Source organism: Anolis sagrei, chromosome 3 (assembly GCF_037176765.1).
Source record: "Anolis sagrei isolate rAnoSag1 chromosome 3, rAnoSag1.mat, whole genome shotgun sequence".
NCBI lineage: Eukaryota > Metazoa > Chordata > Lepidosauria > Squamata > Dactyloidae > Anolis > Anolis sagrei.
In genome coordinates this window covers 29,618,630-29,641,587 of record NC_090023.1, presented here as the reverse complement: position 1 = coordinate 29,641,587, position 22,958 = coordinate 29,618,630, and the positions used below count along the sequence as shown (strand labels likewise).

The 22,958-nt window shown below is 41.4% G+C and overlaps 1 protein-coding gene across 8 annotated transcripts in view; it reads left to right on the top strand.

Moving 5' to 3' along the window:
* SPATA13 (spermatogenesis associated 13) overlaps positions 1-22,619 on the top strand; it is a 237,369-nt gene extending 214,750 nt beyond the window's left edge. For all 8 annotated transcript variants that reach the window (XM_060770924.2, XM_060770920.2, XM_060770923.2 and 5 more), the window contains 9 exons: positions 1,963-2,099; positions 2,409-2,588; positions 7,780-7,965; positions 10,693-10,872; positions 11,832-12,064; positions 16,593-16,722; positions 17,158-17,530; positions 19,534-19,608; positions 20,271-22,619. In XM_060770924.2, the coding sequence (XP_060626907.2) occupies positions 1,963-2,099; positions 2,409-2,588; positions 7,780-7,965; positions 10,693-10,872; positions 11,832-12,064; positions 16,593-16,722; positions 17,158-17,530; positions 19,534-19,608; positions 20,271-20,449 (1,673 nt within the window). In that variant the 3' untranslated portion in view covers positions 20,450-22,619. The remainder of the gene's footprint in view (positions 1-1,962; positions 2,100-2,408; positions 2,589-7,779; positions 7,966-10,692; positions 10,873-11,831; positions 12,065-16,592; positions 16,723-17,157; positions 17,531-19,533; positions 19,609-20,270) is intronic.
* Positions 22,620-22,958: the final 339 nt, after the last annotated feature.

Below are 22,958 nucleotides of genomic sequence, written 5' to 3'. Positions count from 1 at the left end.
GTAAACTGGCTGGGATTTCTTGGGAGTTGTAGGCCAAAAGACCTGGGGACCCACAAGTTGTGAATCACTGGTCTAGATCATAGGTTCAACCAGGATGGTAGGCCCTCCTGCTCTGCGTCCCAGGCGGTCTGCCTTGTATTTTGGATGATTTTAGCAATTCTGGCCTCTGTAGTAGGGCTTGTTCACCTATTTCCTAACAAGTGAGATTGTACTTGCTCGTAATGGCATGAAAGAAGAAAGTGGGGGTGCTTCCTTTTGGGATTACCCAAATTGCAGATAGTGCAAGGCGAAATTCAGCTAAACTATGATGCAACAAGTCATAAGGTTACATTGTTACAGCCTCTAAAACTGAATCATCCAGTCTTGAATTTTTCTTGCTCTCACTTTTATATGATGCCTATTATCTATATCTTTTGCAAGACATTTCCCTTAAGGAAGCTTAGTATAATCATTCTACCTTGATTTAGGTCTGTATGGTATTGCTCAACTGAATATAAAACTCTCTCACCTCTTCCTGCAATATCCCAACATCCAAAAATAGTTTGCAAAGCATTCTTAGGACCAAGCAGTCCATTTGAGAAGTACTTTACATTATATTCTTCCTTGAATTCCCTGGGTTTTGGAAGAGTCCCATTCACAAATGATCCTACAAACCACTCCTACAAGGATGTATTTTTAGAATTTGTCTAATTGGTTACCTTGATTTAGTTCTCGTTGTTCTCAATGTGATAGTTCCAAATTCACTAATTACTATACCACATTAGCCTTTCTTGTTTTCTCTTTGTTTTTCTACAAACACCATATTTTCTTGTAGGAAGGCTTTTTAATGATTAGACAATTTGTTTGTTAATTACATTTGTTAGAGAACTATAAAACAAGTTCCCTAGATATAATATAATATCAATTTAAACAAAGCAACAATAATAGTTTTAAAATCCAACATTAAATCTTTTTTAAAATTCAACTCAATAAAAAGCTCAATTATTTAAACGGTACAGTAGAATGAAATACAAACTATAGGAGTAAAAAAGAGTAAAAAAAAAATCAGTAAATACAGGAGCTAAAATTGCATCTGAAAAAAATAACAAACTTATTCTAATGTGGGCTTTTTTTTTGTGGACCACAGCCCACTTCATCAGATAGGTGGAATTTTATCCAGAATTTCAGGTATACACACAGAACACGTGGTTGGGGCAAGAACTGTAGGGAAGTCAAAGAGAAACTAAATGCAAAAAGTACTAATAGTGACAATGGCCATTCACAGAGAATAATATAAATATTCTGGTACTATTTGCCATACACAGTACGTTCATTGCAAATAGTAAACATGTTAAGGAGAGATCTAGACTAGTTTAGTGTAGCTCTTGTTGGCTTTTTACATTGGACAAACGTTCAAAAATATTATCACCTCCAAATCATGTGCCTTAAAAGTGGTATAGTTGAGATACAGATAGCAAACATATTCTCTGCACATGGAATAGCCAAAACATTGGGAAGGGGGCTTACAGAAATCTCATGGTTTGTACCAAGAGTATAAGAAGAACCCCTTTGGGGGGGGGGGGACACCCTAAAGCAGATAAAACTCCAAAACATCCCTGTGAAGACTATGCTCATTGAGCATACACTGCTGATCGAATTGAGAGAAAGGAGAAAATGGAATTGGGTGTCCTAGAAAAAGGTATGGCTGGGCATGAATACTGCAGTATTATTTTTAGGTTGTATCAACTTGGCATAATGTGTACACTGGCTCTTAATATTGATTCAAGATTCTCCCTGTCTTCTTTCTTCCAGTGAGTCTTTGTGTCGTTCATGCAAGTGATTAAAAGGATAGGAAGATCAGAATAATATGCTTATTTAATATGAAGATTACCGCCGCCCCCCCCACACACACACACTGCCAAAAAAATTACAGTACTGACTTTGATTATACCTTCATGACTCAACATTTCACTTTCATGCCAGGTGCTGTAGATGGTGGGACTGAGTCTTCTGCCTTAGTGGATGACAATGGTAGTGAGGAAGATTACAGCTATGAGGAGCTCTGCCAAGCCACCCCGAGGTATTTGCAGCCTGGAGGAGAACAGCTAGCCATTAACGAGGTAATTAAAAAGAGAAGTTATGTGTGAATCTTGCCTGCAAACTTGATAAAGTTTAAACTTCACTGAGAAACCATCACATTTGTGAGATCATAATCAACTTCCCTGTGGGTCAGATCAAAATGCATAATTCTTTTATTGTCAACTTACAAATAGTTTGTTTATTTGTCATGTTGAGAAGAAGATATCTGTGTAGACAGATGTAATTAGCACAATATCTCTATTTTCTGCATCTGCAGATAGCTACTTCATGCATTTGTTTTTGGCCATCCCAACAGAATTGTTGCTCTTCACCGAATGTTTATGTTTCAGTTGATAAGCGATGGGAGCATGGTGTATGCAGAGGCACTCTGGGATCACGTGACCATGGATGACCAGGAATTAGCCTTCAAAGCTGGGGATGTCATCCAAGTCCTTGAAGCTTCAAACAAGGACTGGTGGTGGGGACGAAATGAGGATAAGGAAGCCTGGTTTCCAGCTAGTTTTGTCAGGGTGAGTAAAGCAAGATGTTTATACCTTATGTATAGTTTTGTGCTCTTCCTTTTTGTATGGCTTCTCTTCCCACTTGTAACATCAATATGGGCTCAAAGCCAACCTTAAAAACTGTGGCATAGGCACCGAGAACTGGGAAGCCCTGGCCCTTGAGCACTCTAGCTGGAGGTCAACTGTGACCAGCAGTACTGTACAATTTGAAGAGGCACAAATGGAGGCCGAAAGAGAGAAATGTGCCAAGAAGAAGGTGCATCAGTCCAACCCCGACTGGGACCATCTTCCACCTGGAAACAGATGCCCTCAAGTCAAGAAGGCAAGTCAAGAATAGGGCTCCACAGTCACCAACATACCCACCGAGAGGACACCAGATTGGAGGACAATCTTATTTGGACAACAAGGGATTGTCTAAGTAACATCAACATGGTAGCAGATTGTAGATTGGAGCTTGAGACCACTTGGTAGCAAAGTCTAAATTTTGTACTTTTGCATCTCTATATGACTGCTCGCTGTGGGGGGGCCCTGGTGGCACAGCGGGTTAAACAGCTGAGTTGCTGTACTTGCTGACTGAAAGGTTGATGATTCAAATCCAGGGAGCGGGGTGAGCTCCTGCTTTTAAGCCCAGCTTCTGCCAACCTAGCAGTTTGAAAACATGCAAATATGAGTAGATCAATAAGTACCGCTTCTGCAAGAAGGTAACGGCGCTCCATGCAGTCATGCTGACCACATGACCTTGGAGGTGTCTACGGACAATGCCAGCTCTTCGACTTAGAAAGGGAGATGAGCACCAGAGTTACTCACTTTAAAGTAGTCTCTGGGAACCCTTTACTAATATTCCGCCTTTCCTCCAAACTTTGCCACGTCTTTCTTGAATGGGATACTACGTCTGTGCGCACACCCTTGGGAGAAGGCCCCATAGATGAGCACAGAATGAAGTTGCATGACTGTGCTTAAGATGTGTGAGGCTAGCTTTTACTTCTGTTTCTGTAAGAAGAAGGGGAATAAAAAGTAAGAGAAGGGGAAAGGGTTATGAGTCAGTGCATTCACACTGGTATCGCCCTTCCTGAATGCGTCCTGTAAAATCTTCAGTTAATTGCCCAATTTTTTTTACCATCAACGAATATAACCCTGCTGAATTAGAAAAAAGGCTTATCTACTCCAATATTTGATAACAAAAGTTATCAACCAGTTTCTTATGAGAAGTTCACAAGCAAAATGTAAGCTTAGCTTTACTGTCACACTCACATTGTCCAGCAACTGACATACAGGGTTATATTGTCCTGGTATTGGAGAATGTATATACTCTGTGTGCTCATGTATAAATGAGATTGACTTGTATACCAGTAGATATAGTATCTTAACAGAGAGAGATGGGCCAAAACCAACAAAATGAAGCTCAACAGCGACAAATGCAAGATACTCCACTTAGGCAGAAAAAATGAAATGCAAAGATACAGAATGGGGGGTGCCTGGCTCGATAGCAGTATGTGTGAAAAAGATCTTGGAATCCTTGTGGACAGCAAGTTAAACATGAGCCAAAAGCAGCTTTAAAAGCTAATGGGATTTTGGCCTGCATAAATAGGAGTATAGTGTCTAGATCCAGGGAAGACATGCTTACCTCTATTCTGCCTTAGGCAGACCACACCAGGAATACTGTGTCCAATTCTGGGCACCGAAATTGAAGGGAGATGTTGACAGGCTGGCATGTGTCCAGAGGAGGGCGACTAAAGTTATTTAGGGTCTGGAGAACAAGCTATGAGGAGCGGCTTAAAGAGCTGGGCATGTTTAGCCTGCAGAAGAGAAGGCTGAATGGGAGACATGATGACCATGTATAAGTATTTGAGGGAAAGTCATAAGGAGACTTGTTTTCTGCTGCCCTGGAGACAAGGATGCAGAACAATGCCTTCAAACTATAGGAAAGGGGATGGCACCTGAACATTAGGAAGAACTTTCTGACTGTGAGAGCCGTTCAACTCTCTGCCCTGGAGTGTGGTGGAGTCTCCTTCTTTGAAGGCTTTTAAACAGAGGCTGGGTGGCCATCTGTCAGGGGTGCATTGAATGTGGTTTTCCTGCTTCTTGGCAGGGGGTTGGCCCATGAGATCTCTTCCAACTCTATGATTCTATGATTCTAAAAGAGCAAGTAGCCACTGACAGCATCATCTTCCACCAATATATCTAGCCCTCTTTTTTAAGGCTGTCCAGTTTGGAAGCCATCATTATTTTTGCAGGAATAATTGAACTATACACTGAACACTTTATCAACATTGCTGCATTAATAAGTGTATGGTGACATTCCAAAAAGTGTTCTGCATTCATGAATGTTTTGCAGCCTAAGGACCACTTAGTAAATCGCATTTCTCTCACAATGACCATTAGTCTTTTGAAATGGGTATTACATTGCTTTCAGTACCAGTCAGACACCCAAACATACTAAGCATTCCAAGTTGCCGAATCTTTGGTTGTTGTTTTTTATTTAATAACATACATAATTAATCACTTTTAAAAGCCTACAGCAAAACTAACCTGTCAGTATAAAGTTTTGAAAGGTTTTATCATTAAGGTTGGTTGATATTAATTGGAAACTGCTTTTTGACCACTTTTTATTTTATTTGTTTCAAAGAGATCTCTTTAATGCTCATTTTTAAGGATTTACTTTAAATATCTCATTAACCTTGCACTGGACAAAGAGGTGAATTTGCTAAATATTAATAGCTGTGTTTAAAATGAATGACACTGTATAAAAGGGGTTGGATTACTTAAGAAAGGGTTTAAAGATGGGTATCTCCATGAAAATTATTTCACTTGCACATTTATATAATAAGGTTCTATCAGGATCTTCCTAGAGCCCTCAGGATCTATCCACACCACTGACCATGGTGTGCTATGGGTTTGTTTCTGTGGGTTGGGATTCAAGGCATTGTTGTGTGACGGTTCTCCTTCTATCTACTGGGATAGTTCCAGAGAATTGCACTGGGAATTCCTGTTTCTCCTGCTGTTCAAATTGAAGACACCGATGAGGTCATTAAGAGTTTGGAGGTTGGGTAGTGTTACTATGTTCATAATATTCAGCTCTACTTCTCCTTGTTATTCGAATTGGCTGGGGCCGTTCAGTGTCAGATGCTGTTATGGGCTGGATGATGGCCAGCAAACCGAAGAGATATCACAGCAAGTCACTTGGGAATTGGGGAAGTGATCTATCCTGGGTAGGGCTTGCATTCCCCCTGGGGGAGCAAGAGCATAGCTTGGGAATACTTCTGGATCCATCTCTGCCTTCATAGACTGAGTTCTTGAGACCAGTTTCAGATGCTCTGAATACAGCTTAATGGTGTAACATTAGAAAACGTTGACCATTTCTGCTACCTTGGCAGCCAGCTCTCCACAAGAGTCACCATTGACACTGAAATACAACCCCGCCTGAGCTCTGCGAGTGCAGCATTTTTCTAAATGAAGCAGAGAGTGTTTGAGGATCAGGACATACGTAGCGGTACCAAAGGGCTTGTTTATAAAGCTATTGTCCTCCCAACCCTGCTATATGCCTGCAAAACATGGACTAGCTACACACATCACATGCAACTCCTGGAACAATTCCATCAGAGTTGTCTCCGAAAAATCCTGCAAATCGCTTGGGAAGACAGGCAGACAAATGTCAGCGTGCTGGAAGAAGCAAATACCACCAGCATTGAAGTGATGGTCCTGCGCCATCAACTCCGTTGGACCGGCCACGTTGTCCGAATTCCCCATCACCATCTCCCAAAGCAGTTGCTCGACTCCAAACTCAAGAACGGAAAACGGAATGTTGGAGGATAGGAAAAGAGATTTAAAGATGGGCTCAAAGCCAACCTTAAAAATTCTGACATAGACACCGAGAACTGGGAAGCCCTGGCCCATGAGTACTCTAGCTGGAGGTTAGCTATGACCAGCAGTGCTGTAGAATTTGAAGAGGCACGAATGGAGGGCAAAAGAGAGAAGTGTGCCAAGAGGAAGGCACGTCAAGCCAACCCCAACCAGGCCCACCTTTCACCTGGAAACCGATGCCCTCACTTCAGGAGAACATGCGAGTCAAGAATAGGGTTCCACAGTCACCTACGTACTTACCGGAGATTGGAGGACAGCCTTATTTGGACAACGAGGGATCGCCTAAGTAAATAAGATTTGCTGACTATAACTTTTCCTGGACAGAAATAATCTGGTGACAGTGATATGTGCTGGTAACTATCCAATTAGACTACTATAATGTGTCTATATGAAGCAGACCTTGGAGACAACTTGGAAGCTACAATTAGTGCAAAATGTGCAAATTGATTACTGACCAGAACATTCTAAAGAAACTGTCTAAAAAAACTGGCTGGCTGCCAATATGCCTCCAATCGGAATTCAAGTTCTAGTAAACACATCTAAAGCACTAAATGACTTGGGATCGTGAAACCTGGATGTCTTGCAAAGTCATCAGTTTATTTCCTACTAGTGAGCAGTCTTACATTCCAGTTAATTTAGTAGAGATTAAACTCCAGTATGTATAGAAAACATAGGAGACTGTCTTAGTCCGCATCAGATTGTCTATATTTATATAGTTTAATATTGCTTCCTCAGATTGGCTGCTGCTGTTTTGGTTCTCAAACAGATCACCTTCTCATTATCCGCTAGTCACAGCTTGGAAAAGTTACTTTTTTGGATTGTAGCTTCACACTATAGGAGGTGTGATGGCTGACCTGAAGGTTGTCAGTTCAAATCTGTGAGATGGAGTGAGCACCATCTGTCAGCTCTAGCTTGCGGGGACATGAGCGAAGCCTCCAAGCAGAATGGTAACACATCCGGGCATCCCCTGGGTAATGTCTCTGTAGACGGCCAATTCTCTCACACCAGAAGCAACCTGCAGTATGTTCTCAATTCACTTCTGACATTTTAAAAAAAAGCTTTACAATTACTTGTTTAATTCAGGGGTATGGTTTTAAAAAGTTACTTCTGAGTGTGGCTGCTATCTGAGAGTTACTTCCCTAGAGCAGTATTCCAAGAAACTCCTACTTTTGATCCCACTCACCCCACTTACCTGGGGCTTGAAGCCAAATTATGCAGTTTTTTTGTAAAAAAAAAAAATATGATAATTTAAATACCTTGCTTTTAGTAACAGCTAATTTTGTATTTGCAGTGTTGTCTGCACTTCAGTTCATGTTGTTTTTAATTTTTATTGTTCCAGCTTCGGGTCAACCAGGAAGAACTTGCAGAAAACTGTGGCAGCCTCCAAGATGAAGAGCCAAATGCAGAACCTGGGAAACACCGTCAGAAAATGGCAGAAAACAAGGATCAGATGAGAACAAATGTTATTCGGGAAATCATGAATACAGAGCGAATCTACATCAAACATCTCAAGGACATCTGTGAAGTAAGCTATAAAGCTCTTTATTGTTACAGGAAAAGTCCAGCTTTGTTTTGAAGTGAGGGATCTATGATCAAATGGCCTCCTCACCCCTCTTGGCTGATGTTGAGTGTGAGCCTGCTGTTGCCTTTGAGGACCACCTATTTGTCAGGTGGAGAGGGCAGGTAGAGAGAAATGAACAAGGAAAAGCAACAGTCATAAATAAGATGAGGGTAATAGCAAAAAGGCAGAGAGATCAATTAGAATGAGGGATGAAGGAAAAACAAAAGGCGGTGAGAGAAAGGAGTGACAATTGGAAGGAGTTTTTTTGTCATGTCAGGAGCAACTTGAGAAACTGCAAGTCGCTTCTGGTGTGAAAGAATTGGTCGTCTGCAAGGACGTTGCCCAGGGGACGCCCAGATGATTTGATGTTTTTATCATCCTTGTGGGAGGCTTCTCTCATGTCCCCGCATGAGGAGCTGGAGTCGATAGAGGGAGCTCATCCGCCTCTCCCCGGATTCGAACCTGTGACCTGTCGGTCTTCAGTCCTGCCGGCACAGGGGTTTAACCCACTGCGCCACCGGGGGCTCCAATTGGAAGGTGAAAGTGACAGAAAAGTAGAGAAACTAGACTTAGTTGGGTGGACAACCACTGCTGTTTTTGTTGTTTGCTGCTATCAAATCAATGAATGAGAGGCCTCAAAGTCACCATATCATCAGCAGCCTTATCCAGATTTTGCAAACTTAGGGCTGTGGCCTCTTTGATTGAGACCATCTGAAATTCTCTTTTCCAACCACCTTCTATCTTGCCATGTGTTGTTGGGTTCCCAAACCTTTCAGGGCTTTGTAGGTGATGACCTGTACCTTGAATTGGGAGTGGAAAATGAATGGCAGCCAATGGGGGGTAGACCACTCCCTGTAATTTGCTCCAGTTAGCAGTCTGGCTGCTGATCGTTGGACCAATTGAAGTTTCCGGGCCGTCTTCAAAGGCAGCCCCATGTAGAGTGCATTGCAATAGTCAGGAGCAACTTGAAAAACTGCAAGTCGCTTCTGGTGTGAGAGAACTGGCCGTCTGCAAGGACATTGCCCAGTGGACTCCTAGATGCTTTACCATCTTGTGGGAGGCTTGTCTCATGTCCCCGCATGAGACGCTGGAGCTGGGAGCTCACCCCACTCCCCAGATTCAAACCGGCAACCTTTCGGTCAGCAGTCCTGCTGACACAAGGGTTTAACCCATTGTGCCACCAGGAGCTCCTTTCTAGTGAGTTCTGTTCTTCTCATAATCTGGCCAAAGTATGACAGTCTCAATTTAATCATCTTAGCTTGACTGCTTTGGCCATTTGTTTAGCTAGTTTCCCCACATAAAATGCCATAGTACAGTTATTTTGTGATTACTACATTTTTTTCTTAAGTAACCTAGAATCTGACTTAATTGGCTCTGGATCTGTCTTCAACCTGACGCTCTAAATTTAAATTTCTAACTCCAATTTCTGACTGATATTTTGTGTTGGTCTCTGGCCCTTCATAGAAAAAAAGATTCTCTGAGATCAACGGGAGTCACAGGGAATTACTTAGAGCACTGTTGCATTTCTCTGATCATCTGTGGCATCAACTATCATAGTAATGTATTGGGTGATATTATTTAGGAAATGTAGTGCAACTATCCTGCATGTAACTTTAGTTTGCTATCCATCTCTTTCCACAGGGCAAGTATTTTTTTACTCAAAGTAAGTGGCAAAAATTATGATTGCCGTGTATAATTTCTATATGAGCTTGCATTCTGGGCTCCTTTTCTCATTGGTTCTAGAGTGAATTAGAATTTAAACCATGCAACTTGATATTTTGCAAAGAAAAAGCAAGGGAATCTTAAGGCTGGATGTGGCCAGGGGAGCTTTTGCACAGTTAAAACTTGTGCACCAGCTGCGCCCGTATCTTGGGAGGTCTGACTTGGCCATGGTGGTCCACAATATCCCGAATAGACTACTGCAATGCACTCTACATGGGGTTGCCTCTGAAGACTGCTCAGAAGCTTCAGCTAGTCCAATGCTCGGCAGCCAGGACGTTCACGGGAGCAGGGTACAGGGAGCAGATAACTCCCTTGGTACGCCAGCTCCACTGTCTGCCTATTACCTTCCAGGCTTAATTCAAAGTGATGGTGTTAACCTATAAAACCCTTAACGTTTCCAGCCCAGTTTACCTGTCCGAACATATCTCCCCCTACAAACCATCTAGGACCTTAAGATCATCTGGGGAGGCCCTGCTCTCGGTCCTACCATCATCGCAGTTGTGTTTGGTGGGGACAAGAGACAGGGCCTTCTCCGTGGTAGCCCCTCGGCTGTAGAACTCCCTCCCTAATGAGGTTAGATCCGCCCCTCCCTTATGACCTTCTGGAAGAAACTTAAATCCTGGTTATGGGATCAAGCGTTAACAAAATAGTTGTTTTACTGGTAAGACAAGATTTTATTGGATTGTACTTAGACTGTTTTGGACGACAATTTTAATATGGTGATTTTAATCTAGCGAACTAGTTCTGATGTATTTTTTGACTATTTTAATGTATATGGATGTATTTATTATGTGTTTTATATCATGTTCGGCATTGAATTGTTGCCTGATTGGGAGCTGTTCTGAGTCCCTCCTCGGAGGTCGAGAAGGACAACATATTAATGCTTGAAATAAATAAATAAATTTTAGTGTTTTCATTTCTTTCATCTGTTTTAACAAATATTAAGATCCTTGTTCGTATCATTTCTAGGGGTACATTCGGCAGTGTCGTAAACATACTGGAATGTTCACTGCAGCCCAGCTAAACACAATATTTGGAAATATCGAAGACATTTACAAATTCCAAAGAAAATTCCTAAAAGATCTAGAAAAGCAGTACAACAAAGAAGAGCCCCACTTAAGTGAAATAGGAGCCTGCTTTCTTCAACATGTGAGTTGATCAATTCTGCTGCACTCATGTGATCTATAACTGTTATACATGTTGGAATTTAGCCCTACATTGCTCAAGTCTGCAGTTCTCAATGAGGAACAGATTACTTAGCTTAGAATAGTCTTGAGGGTTTCCCTTCCCCCCATATTTCTTGAATGACAGTTGGAAATATATCTAATTTCTTCTATCCCCATTGTTTCTGCTCTCATTCTGGTTGTGTAGAATGGATATTTTCTACTTCAAGCCTTTTTAAATTTGACTTCTTCTAACATCTGAGTATGTACTGTGTGCTTTGAGATCTCTCTCTGCTTGTGTGTTATGAAAGATGTAGTGATTGGTGTTTTTTCCCTCTCTTTGAAACCTTAGAAGAGATGGGTGTTAGAGTAGCTCAGACCCAGTTATTTACTCTAAAGAAATGTCATTATTACTTTCTATTGTAAATAAACCTTTTGTGATTTTTAAGATTGGACTCTGCATCTTTTCCTACCCAACCTCTAAATTCTTTACAGCCACATCACACAGCACTTCACGCTCTGCTCACTTATGAGCTGAATGCTCAACTTTAGTATCCTGTTTGTTTTTGGATGCTCTGCTTTATTTTAAGGTAGTTTCCCCTAACAATGCATACAAGGAACATGTTAAAGCATTCCCAATCCTTCATATGTTGGGTGCAAAAATCTGTATGCTATGAATACATGGAGCTGAATGAGGTAACAAAGAGTCTTACATAGATTTGTGCAGTCAACAAACAAAGGTCAACTCTAGGACAAGGTTTATTTATGTGCTTGCCCAAATTTTAGCCCTACATGTGAGCAAGCAAGCTATAGTTACATGTAGGGCTACAATCACATGTGTCTCTATTACCCCTATATATCGGGAGTTTTTAATATATTTTGATACTTGAAAAAACAAACTGTTTAGCTGTATCAATAAAATATGTTTCTGATTTTTTAATTTAGCAAGAAGGCTTTGCCATATATTCTGAGTATTGCAACAATCATCCCAGTGCCTGCATTGAACTCTCCAACCTGATGAAACAGGGCAAGTACCGCCACTTCTTTGAGGCTTGCCGCCTTCTGCAGCAAATGATTGACATTGCCATTGATGGTTTTCTTCTCACACCTGTTCAGAAAATCTGCAAATACCCCCTGCAACTGGCAGAATTACTTAAGTATACCACTCAGGAACACAGGTAAGATGAACAATCTGTACATATTTTTATGGTGACATTTCCAGATTCATCCACCATAACTTTTCAAAAACATAACCATCTGGATGTGTATGAAAAGAATCTTTTAATACCCTTGTAACTAACTAAGTGAAAGATGTTGGTGGTATAAACTTGAAGTTGGTAGCATGACGTGAAGTTCTTAGGTACAGACTTTTTTAGCTATGAAAGAGAGGGTTGCATATATGAATAGGTAAAGAAATGCAAAACATATGATAAATACTTAGGGTAAGATGGATGGATGGTATCCTTGAAGTGACTGGCTTCACTTTGAAGGAGCTGGGGGTGGCAACAGCCGACAGGGAGTTCTGGCGCGGGCTGGTCCATGAGGTCAGGAAGAGTCGGAAGTGACTGAACAAATAAACAATAACAACAAAATAGTAGATACAGTGCTAATCCGGAGCAGAAAATTTCCAATCTCATCCCAGAAGTAGCCACAAGTACCATCTTGAACCTGTAGTGGTAGCTCTTTAGGATCTGCACAGTCAAGTTGGGTCAAGACCACATTGATCCCATAGGACATTCACCTTACCATCAGTCTGGCCACCAATGGTCACAACTGAGGGTCCCAACTGATTACAGAGCTCCAGTGGTCCCAATTGATCACAGAGCTCCATGTGAGCTCCTGGATGGCTCTAGTACCTTATGCTGGCATCATCAAAGGTACAAACAAGACGAAGGAGAGAAGCAACCTCACCATCTTTTTTCTGGTCACATTGGTGCCCCTACTAACGTCAGGTCATGATGGACAGGAGCTCACATTGTGCTCTGTAGCCAGCTGGGAGAAGCAATGCCAATGACCCAGGTATGATCTCTATGCCTTTCCCTGTATTGGTGAAAGGGATGGAAGCAATACTCCATGTAGGTAGTGAACTGATGCAAATTGGATTCAGTTCTGCTGCCCATACTCTGCTAAATCTGCAGTGTTTCGGGCAAATCCCAGAGAATTTCCTAACGTAGGGCTAAATTCCATTCACCCAGTTCGACATGTACCACAAGTGGAGAAACGGCATGCCGAGGCAAACTCAAGAGTGAGTCCAGGTTATAATATGCCCATTTCAATATGCCCATACGGTCAAGAGGCCTATGTTTAATTCTTAGTCAATCACAAAGCTTCTAGACGGCCAACCAGGGCCTTTTAGTTGCCATACAGGATTGCTGTGAAGACAAAAGAGGGAAATCTATGGGAGTGCTTTCACTGGTGGAGCTCAATTCAGTCCTTGTTACTTTCAACAAGTAACTAGCTATCTGTTACTTAAAACTGGAAAGGTTTCTATGCCTGACATCTGGAGAGTCGCAGCCAGATAGAGTAAATAATATTAGACTGGATGGGCAAACAGTATGACGTAATCTACAGCAGCTTTATAAATGAATGAGAGAAAAATGCAAGCTCTGCATTGTTTGGAGCCAGTTGTCTGTGTCCACAGACAATGATGGTGAATTTCTTTTCTTTTTTCCCCTGTTCCATCCTCGAGCATTCATGTTGTGTAGCAAATTGTAGCATAAATTGAAGCTGTATTTACCGAGATGGTTTATCACCCCACTGGGAACATGTAAGATTGTGTTTGCGAAAACTGCACTATGTCAAAACCTTTCTGCTCATGTAACAATTACACTTTCAAGTGCTTTTGAAATAAGTGATCACTTCTTTGCATTTAAATCTCACCAAGTCCCTTGAGAGGATTGCACCAGCTTGGCTTGTTTTAACCAGGTCAGTGGTGCCCATTACATTCACCCCCAAATTGAGACCATCAGGAAAACCTGTTCTGATTCAAAATCAATTTTTAGCTACACTTTGATGGGCCAAATCTTCTTTGGTCAAGAGTTCTAGCACAATTCTAGAAGTGTTCGCACACTGATTTGGTTAAGAGTTCTGAATCCTTTAAATTGTGATTAATATACCCAATAATAGTAATAATAATAATAATAATAATAATAATAACAACAAACAACTTTATTTATACCCCTCCACCATCTCCCCAAAGGGGATTTGGGGCAGCTTACATGAGGCAAAGCCTGATAATACAATTACAGTAAAATACATACAAAATGGCAAAAATAACATTTCAATAAAATAAAATAAAATAAATGCAACATAAAAATAAAATAAAACAGTGCAGAATACAAAGAAAAAACAAACACAGTGGGCGGGCCAAATGTACAACATAAAATGATAAAATCTGGGAGAGATAGCAATGAAAAGGATATATTTGTAAGGGGGAAGCACGTAGGGGACGGAACAGTGGAGTCAGGCCTAAAACAGGTGGGGGAGGTGCAGTATGAGGACCACATTGTGGGAGAAAAAAAAAACAACAGGTAGGAAATATATGGTTACTCTCCAAAAGCACACCAGAAATGCCAAGTTTTTAGATTCTTCTTAAAGGCTGCTAGGCTGGGGGCTTGCCTAATATCACCAGGTAGTGAGTTCCACAGCTGGGGGGGCCACAGCGGAGAAGGCTCTCTCCCTCGTTCCCACAAGTCGTGCCTGTGATGGATAAAGGGGCGAAAGGAGGGCCTCCCCAGAGGATCGACCCAACCAAGTCAGGAAGTTAACACTGCTGATGCCACATTTTCTTTCAGTACAGTAATCCCCCTCCCCATAGTTCTCTTTCCCTCTCCAACCTCCCCAGCATTGTTCACGATTCAACGGAGCTGGTCTTTTGTGGGTGTGGGAGCTGCTTTGTTGTTTGCTTCCTTCCTCTCCAGTTTTCTTCTTCTGTCTTAGAAATGGCAATGAAAAGAACTGTCTTCGCTTTGTGTAGAAAAGGCCAGGGTTTCCCCTTCATTTAAACTGTTCAGTGGTGCTCTCTGCTTATACAAAAGGACTGCTGTTTGAGCAATTGTGTCTGCTCAGCATGAGCATCCCAGATTAGCAGCAGCAGAAATAGACTCCCGTCCCTATCTTCCCCATGACTCTCCGTCTCTCTGAGCATGTGAATGAAACTATAGCACCATTTTTGTGCTATAAAATTATCCACTGAATTGCTCAAAAAGAAAAAGAGGGTGGTACATGACAAGCTATGTGTATTAAAGTACTTAGTAATTTTTGCAGTGTATACATATTTAGATACTTGTATAATAAGAATGTACTGCCCCCACCCCCAGATAACAACCAAACTTTGTGTCTTATTCATGAAAATCAAAATTGGAACACTGATACTCCTTACAATATTGATGTTCTTGTTTACACATATTCCTACAGTCAGATCGCAGGCAGATGTGGTCAACTGTATGCAATCTTCTATTTTATTTATTACTAGCCATCCCCTGCCACACGTTGCTGTGGCCCAGTCTGGTGATCCGGAAAATAAACTAATGAAAAAGTGTTGGTTTCTAATATATGTAATTCTTTATGCTTGTGGATAAACAGCATTTCTTCTTGTTTCTTTGTCAGTGTTGATGTAGAGATTGTCTGGTTTTCTGGAACATGCAACATTTCAAATCTATGATACTATATCTTTCATATACATGTGTGTGTGTGAAACCTATATATCTATGTATATCTATGGCTGGATGGCTCTTTGTCAGGAGGGCTTTGATTATGTTTTCTTGTCCTGGTGAAGGGAGTTGGATTGGATGGCCTTAAGGCAGCATTTCTCCACCTGGGAGTCAGGACCCCTGGGGGGGGGGAGGTCCTGAGGGGTGTCAGAAGGGTTGCCAAAGACCACCAGAAAAACAGTATTTTCTGGTGGTCATAGGGGTTCTGTGTGGGAAGTTTGGCCCAATTCTATCGTTGGTGGAGTTCAGTAACTACAATCCCAGTAACTACAACTCCCAAATGTCAAGATCTATTTTGAAGAGGCAAGAGAGAGGAGGATAATCTAATATCCCTGGGGAGGGAGTTCCATAGCCAGGGGGCACCACTGAGAAGGCCCTGTCCCCCATCCCCGCCAATCACGCTTGCGATGCAGGCAGGATCGAGAGCAGGGCCTCCCCAGACGATCTTAAGCTCCTAGATGGTTCATAAGAGGAGATACATTCGGACAGGTAAGCTGGGCTGGAACTGTTTAGGGCTTTATAGGCCAAAGCCAGCACTTTAAATTGTGCCCGGTAGAGTGTTCCAGAACCTGGGGGCCACCACCGTGAAGGCCCTCTCACTCATCCCCACCAACCGTGCTTGAGATGACAGTGGAAGCGAGAGACCCCTCCCCCCCCCCCCCCCCGGATAATCTTAGGGTATGTGCTGGTTCATAGGGGAACTTATTAGCAGCAAAGATAGGCAAGTCCAGAACCATTTAGGGCTTTGTAGGTGATAACCTGCACCTTGAATTGGGACTGGAAACTTATTAGCAGCCAATTGAGCTGTTTAAACAGGGGGGTTGACTGCTTCCTGTAACTTGCTCCCATTAGTTATCTGGCTGCCAATCTTTGAACCAACTGCAGTTTCCGGGCCATCTTTAGAGGCAACCCCACGTAGAGAGAATTATTAGCTTTTACAGCAAGGCTAAAGTTGTCATTTGAAATGACCAACCTGTTCCTCTCCATTTTGCAGTGACTACAATGACATAATAGCAGCCTACGAAGCTATGAAGAATGTTGCTTGCCTGATCAATGAACGGAAACGAAGGCTAGAAAGCATAGACAAAATTGCTCGCTGGCAAGTGTCTATAGTCAACTGGGAGGTAAGTGCACTTCCAGAGATTTTTAATGCTTAGATACAGAAGGCATGATTTCTATTGTTTTTGTGTGCCCTTGTTTCGTTACTCCATTTGATTTATGAAAGTGTTTCTTGACTACATTCCCATTGATTTTTTGGAGTCATTTAGTTATAGCACTTGTATTTTTGTAACAATTGTTTACATTATGGCTTTTAGTGTAAAATGTAGCTTAGTAATAATAGAGTCCTTACTCTCAGAAGACTTAGAAATTCCTAGACAAGTATTCTCTTAGATTAAAAAAATCAATTTCTTTTGCCATGATTTTTCGCTTTCATAGGAGTACTTTGCTCCCAACCCCAATGAATGTGGGGAGATGGCTGTGTTAAGCCAAAGGTAATTATAATCATCCAGGAAAATAATCTCATGTCTTTCCTTTGTTGTTTACTGCAAATATTGTAGGGCCAAGACATTTTAGGCAGAAGCTCAGAACTGATCCACTCAGGAGAACTGACTAAAATCTCCAAGCAAGGCAAAAGCCAGCAGAGGACTTTCTTTCTCTTCGACCATCAGCTTGTGTTCTGCAAAAAAGATCTGCTGAGAAGGGACATGTTGTATTACAAGGGCCGCATGGACATGGACGAGGTGGAAGTGCTGGACGTTGAGGATGGCAGAGACAAGGATTTAAATATCAGCGTAAAAAATGCTTTCAAGATTGTAAATATTGTTACAGAAGAGGTCCATCTGTTCTGTGGGAAAAAACCAGGGGATAAGAAGAAGTGGCTGGAGGCCTGTGCCAGTGAGAGGAGGCGAGTGCAAGAAGACAAAGAAATGGGCAAGTAACATACTTTTAGCATAGTTTAAATGTCTCCCGGTATAGTATTTTTTTAATTTATTTATCGTGTCATCAGCAACCAGACCATTGTATTATATTTCTAACAGAACAAAACAAACAAACAGATTAAAAAACACAAATTTTGCAAGCTTGGTAGTTAATTAAATGCCCTTTGACCAGTATCTGGCCACTTGGAGTGCCTCTGGTGTTGCCGCAAGAAGGTCCTCCATTGTGCATGTAGCAGGGCTCAGGTTGCATTGCAGCAGGTGGTCTGTGGTTTGCTCTTCTCCGCACTCGCATGTCGTGGATTCAACTTTGTAGCCCCATTTCTTAAGATTGGCTCTGCATCTCATGGTGCCAGAGCGCAGTCTGTTCAGCGCCTTCCAAGTCGCCCAGTCTTCTGTGTGCCCAGGAGGGAGTATCTCATCTGGTATCACCCATGGATTGAGGTGCTGGGTTTGAGCCTGCCACTTTTGAACTCTCGCTTGCTGAGGTGTTCCAGCGAGTGTCTCTGTAGATCTAAGAAAACTATTTCGTGATTTAAGTTGTTGACATGCTGGCTGATACCCAAAGAAGGGATGAGCTGGAGATGTCTCTGCCTTGGTCCTTTCACTATTGGCTGCTACTTCCCGGCGGATGTCCGGTGGTGCAATACTGGCTAAGCAGTGTAATTTCTCCAGTGGTGTAGGGTGCAGACACCCTGTGATAATGCGGCATGTCTCATTAAGAGCCACATCTACTGTTTTAGTGTGTTTTACTGTTTTAGATGTGTTCCACACTGGGTATGCATATTCAGCAGCAGAGTAGTATAGTGCAAGCGCAGATGTCTTCACTGTTTCTGGTTGTGATCCCCAGGTTGTGCCAATCAGCTTTCGTATGATATTGTTTCTAGCACCCACTTTTTGCTTGATGTTCAGGCAGTGCTTCTTGTAGGTCAGAGAACAGTCCAGAGTGACTCCCAGGTATTTGGGTGTGCTGCAATGCTCCAGAGGGATTCCTTCCCAGGTGATCCTCAGAGTTTGGGATGCTTGTCTGTTCTTAAGGTGAAAGGCACATGTCCGTGTTTTAGATGGATTAGGGATCAGTTGTTTTTCCCTGTAATAGTTACAGTTGCACAATAGATCCAGTGACCTTGAACCCACTTGGTACATAATAGTAGTCAAATTGACTTTTTATTTACCAAGTCACAAAGAAGTGACAGGGCTGTGTTCGTTTGTGCACTAGCAACTGAATTTGTGAGACCTTACAAAACTATTTGTGGAACTGTTGTTGTTTTTGTTGCTGTTGTTGTTACAACTAGTGATTAATTTACATCCTACGTTTCTCCCAATATGAAACCCAAGGCAGTTTCCAAAGAAGGTAAATAAGGTTAAAGTAACAACATGATAATTACAAAAGTTAAATCACCGTTAAAGCAAATTATTCTATTAAAAGTTGTATAGGGGAGTGTCATCAACTTATTGGTTACACAGAACCCGAAAACTCTAGATAACTTTTTCCAGAGGCTTCATATGGATGTTAAGCTCCAACCTGTCTCCCATCTCATAGCAAGGCCAGAAACCAGATTGAAATGGATCAAGATCAGTGGTTCTCAACCTGTGGGTCCCCAGATGTTTTGGCTTTCAACTCCCAGAAATCGTAACAGCTGGTAAATTGGCTGGGATTTCTGGGAGTTGTAGGTCAAAACCTGGGGACCCACAAGTTAAGAATCACTGGTCCTGTGGTTTCTCAAGTCACTCCTGAAACAAGAAAAAAAAGGACAATCTTGTTAGGGAGCACTGTTTTAAGTGATTGTTCTTTCAAACTTGTATAGATTGAACATCCCTCACTCAGAATTCTAAAATCCAAAAATTTCAAATTGGTTGTGCAAATGTATAAAATTACCCTCAAGCTATGTGTATAAAATGTATATGAAACCTCAGTGAATGTTGTGTTCAGACTTGGGTCCCTCCTCCAAGATATCTCATTGTGTACATATATTAATAATTTGTTTCCAAATGCAGGAATGGAGATATCTGAAAATCAAAAGAAGCAAGCCATGCAAAATGCACGGAAGTCCAGGCATGGAAAGATGAAAGGTAATTTATAGAATCAATTTCTCTTGCATGACTGAAGTATGATTCACCCCAGTCACCTTACTTTTCAGAGATGCAATTTTGAATGATCCTAAGCACAGTGGGGAAAGTAGGAGCCAGTGTTTCAATTGGCCACCTTGATTAGCATTTCATGGCCTGACAGTTTTTTTTGGGGTGGCTTGTTACTGCCTGGGGGAATCCTTTGCTGAGGTGATTAGCTGTCCCTGATTGTTTCTTGTCTGGAATTCCCCTGTGTTTGAGTGTTGTTCTTTATTTGCTGTTATAATTTTAGATATTTTGTTCATTTTCATGAACCTACAACAACTCAGTGATTCCGGCCAGGAAAGACTTCAACAATTCAATAATTTCCATATCTACACTGGTGGTTCGCAACCTATGGTCCTCCAGGTGTTTTAGATTTCCTGCTCCCAGAATTTCTGACAGTTGACCAAGCTGGCTGGGCTTATTGGGATTTGAAGTCCCAAACTCCTGGAGGAACAAAGTTTGGGAACGATGATCAGTACTTTACAATGGTCAGTTTGAGTAGTTTTATCTTGTGTAATGTACCTTGGGCAAATGAGCTTTAACTGTAAATCCTTTATATAATAACAGTGTTTGTTTCCATGCAGTCATGTTATACATATTCTCAATGTTTCTTTCTATAGGGGTCTACAGTGGGTGCCCAGTGGCACCACCTCACCAGAGTTTACATCCCATCCACCAACGTCACATCACGGTGCCCACCAGCATCCCACAGCAACAGGTGTTTGCCCTGGCAGAGCCAAAACGGAAGCCATCCCTTTTCTGGCACACTTTCAACAAGTTGGCCCCATTCAAGAAATGAATGTTTGCTTGGTGGTTCCTGAACTAAAAGACCGTATGGTAAAGAAGAGCCATTTGCCAGCAAAGAATTCATTGGTTCAACTGGAATACCATGGATTCTGTTTTGGCGGGAAAGGGTTAAGATCTCCTTAACCTTTTTGCTGTAGTCTGTTGAGAAGGATGACATTGAGACTTTCCACTTGAAGACGGCTGTGGTGTAAGCTGAAGCCAATGTTGGTGCATGTCAATAAACATTGCTAATGAGGAACCCACCACTCGGTCACAAAGTCAACTTGCTTCAAGCCTAGAACAGTGGCATATAGTGTTCATACTGTACTTGTACCAAAGGAATGGTTAAAATCTCTAGGTCATTTTGCCTGTCTTAATAATGAATCAATGGCCAAATTTAGAAATAGGAAGGCAAGCAATTCTGTTCCCTGCACAGCATGTTTGCAAAGCGAGGTTTCACCTTCTCTGCAGGCAAGTGGATCTCATGTGATCAAGTTGCTGCTAATGCAAGAACTGCTGAACCTCAGGCCTTCCTGTTTGTCTTAATTTGCTATCTTTTTTCTGTTAATTTAACGAAGTGGGAAAAGGACTTCCTGCAAAGCCTTAACATTTGTCCCACAAAAAATGGGAGCAACTGTTAATTTGATGACGTAAATAAATAAACATGCATTTTTATTTGCTGTTTGATATAATGAAGGAAGGGACCCAATGCATTGTGGGTTTGATTCTTACCAAAAGTGGTATTTTTGTTGCATGAATTGTATGCATTTCAGAAACTAGTGTTGTTTTATTTTGTTACCTGCAGCTTGTGGGAATTGCTTCTGTGATTTCTAGTATGCCTGCTTTTACACTATGTAAAACTATGCTCATTTTAATGGCACTACTATACAAAAATACAAATTATATAAAGCAACGGAAATGTGGGAAAGTGTTCGGAGAAGGTATGTTTTGGTAGTTATATCCCATGAATACAAACATTCTTTTGCATGATTGCTAGAAAAAAACACCCCTCAAAGTTTCCAAACAGGTATTCGATGTGTTTTTCTTAATGTATACATGAAAAAGCTGTTTAACAACATTTCTTGGTTTGTTGTGAATTTTCCAAGTTGTATGGCCATGTTCCAGAAGCATTCTCCCCTGACATTTTGCCTGCATCTATGGCAGGCATTCTCAGAGGTTGTGAGGTCACAACCTCTGAGGGTGCCTGCCATAGATGCAGGCGAAATGTCAGGAGAGAATGCTTCTGGAACATGGCCATACAGTCCAGAAAACTGACAACAACCCAGTGATTCCAACCATGAAAACCTTCAACAATACATTCAACATTTCTTTGCTATGGCATCAAAAGGATCCTACACCAGGGACCGTCTGGTGTCATCGGAAATGAACTTTGATTAAAACTCAGGTCAAATGGGGACTATTTATGAATTATTAAAATAGTATCACTTTGTTTGGATTCACTTTGTTTTGTGAACTGAAGTTGTTTTTTAAGATAACTTTTACAAAATGGTCTACTATCATAAATTAAAATTTATGGTACGTACTACTGCTTCACTGCTGTTACAGCATGCACCATTTTTTTACTTAGTGGTCATATATTAGTAAAACCTATACCGGTATGCATTATTAGTGGGATAAACTGGGACGACAGACATATTTCATGTTTGATATCTTGAGTACAAGTCAATTCAATTGGCAAACTTAAGTTGACAAACAGGGACATTTTCCAGCAAGGAAGGATTCACATTTTTTTTTTCAAATTGGGAAAGCATGTTGATGTTTTGGGTGCAAATCTGTTAAAGTTGATAGTTTAACAGTTGCATTATGTGAAGGGCAATGGGCCACGTTTCTTAATCACAGGGTAAAATGTAAACCATGTTTGCCTGTTAGCCTAATATTTGCTAAGAACTTAATCCCTTTGAATTCAATGGCACTGCCTTTTGCGTAGACATGATTAAGTGTGAGCTGTTAATTATCTTCATTTTCTTTTCCCTCTCCAGTCAAAGACAGCACTTTTTAGTCCAATTTATTTCAATAGGAATGTATACGTTTTTTTAAAAAAAGTTGAACTCAGTGAAATTTAAAAGTCCCACAGTTTGGCTGGATTTTGCTACTGTATACATATATAAAATAAAAGATTGTTCACTTGATTGGCAGCTTCTGTAATAAACAAAAATGCTATATATCGAATGCTCATGTATAAGTCTAGAAATTTAAGTGAAAAAATATCACACACACCCCTTCACAAAACTGGATCAACGTACCAAGGGTCAGTGTGAATAGTGTACATTAAATCTTTACCAAAAAAGGACCAACCTCTTCTGAGCACTCTGTGGCATTCACATGACACACTGATGGACCAAGTCACCTTATATGCTGGAATCCCTGGTGGTGCAATGAGTTAAACCCTTGTGATGGCAGGACTACTGACCAAAAGGTTGGCGGTTCAGATCTGGGGAGCGGGGTGAGCTCCCATCTGTCAGCTCCAGCTTCTCATGGGGGGCATGAGAGAAGCCTCTGAT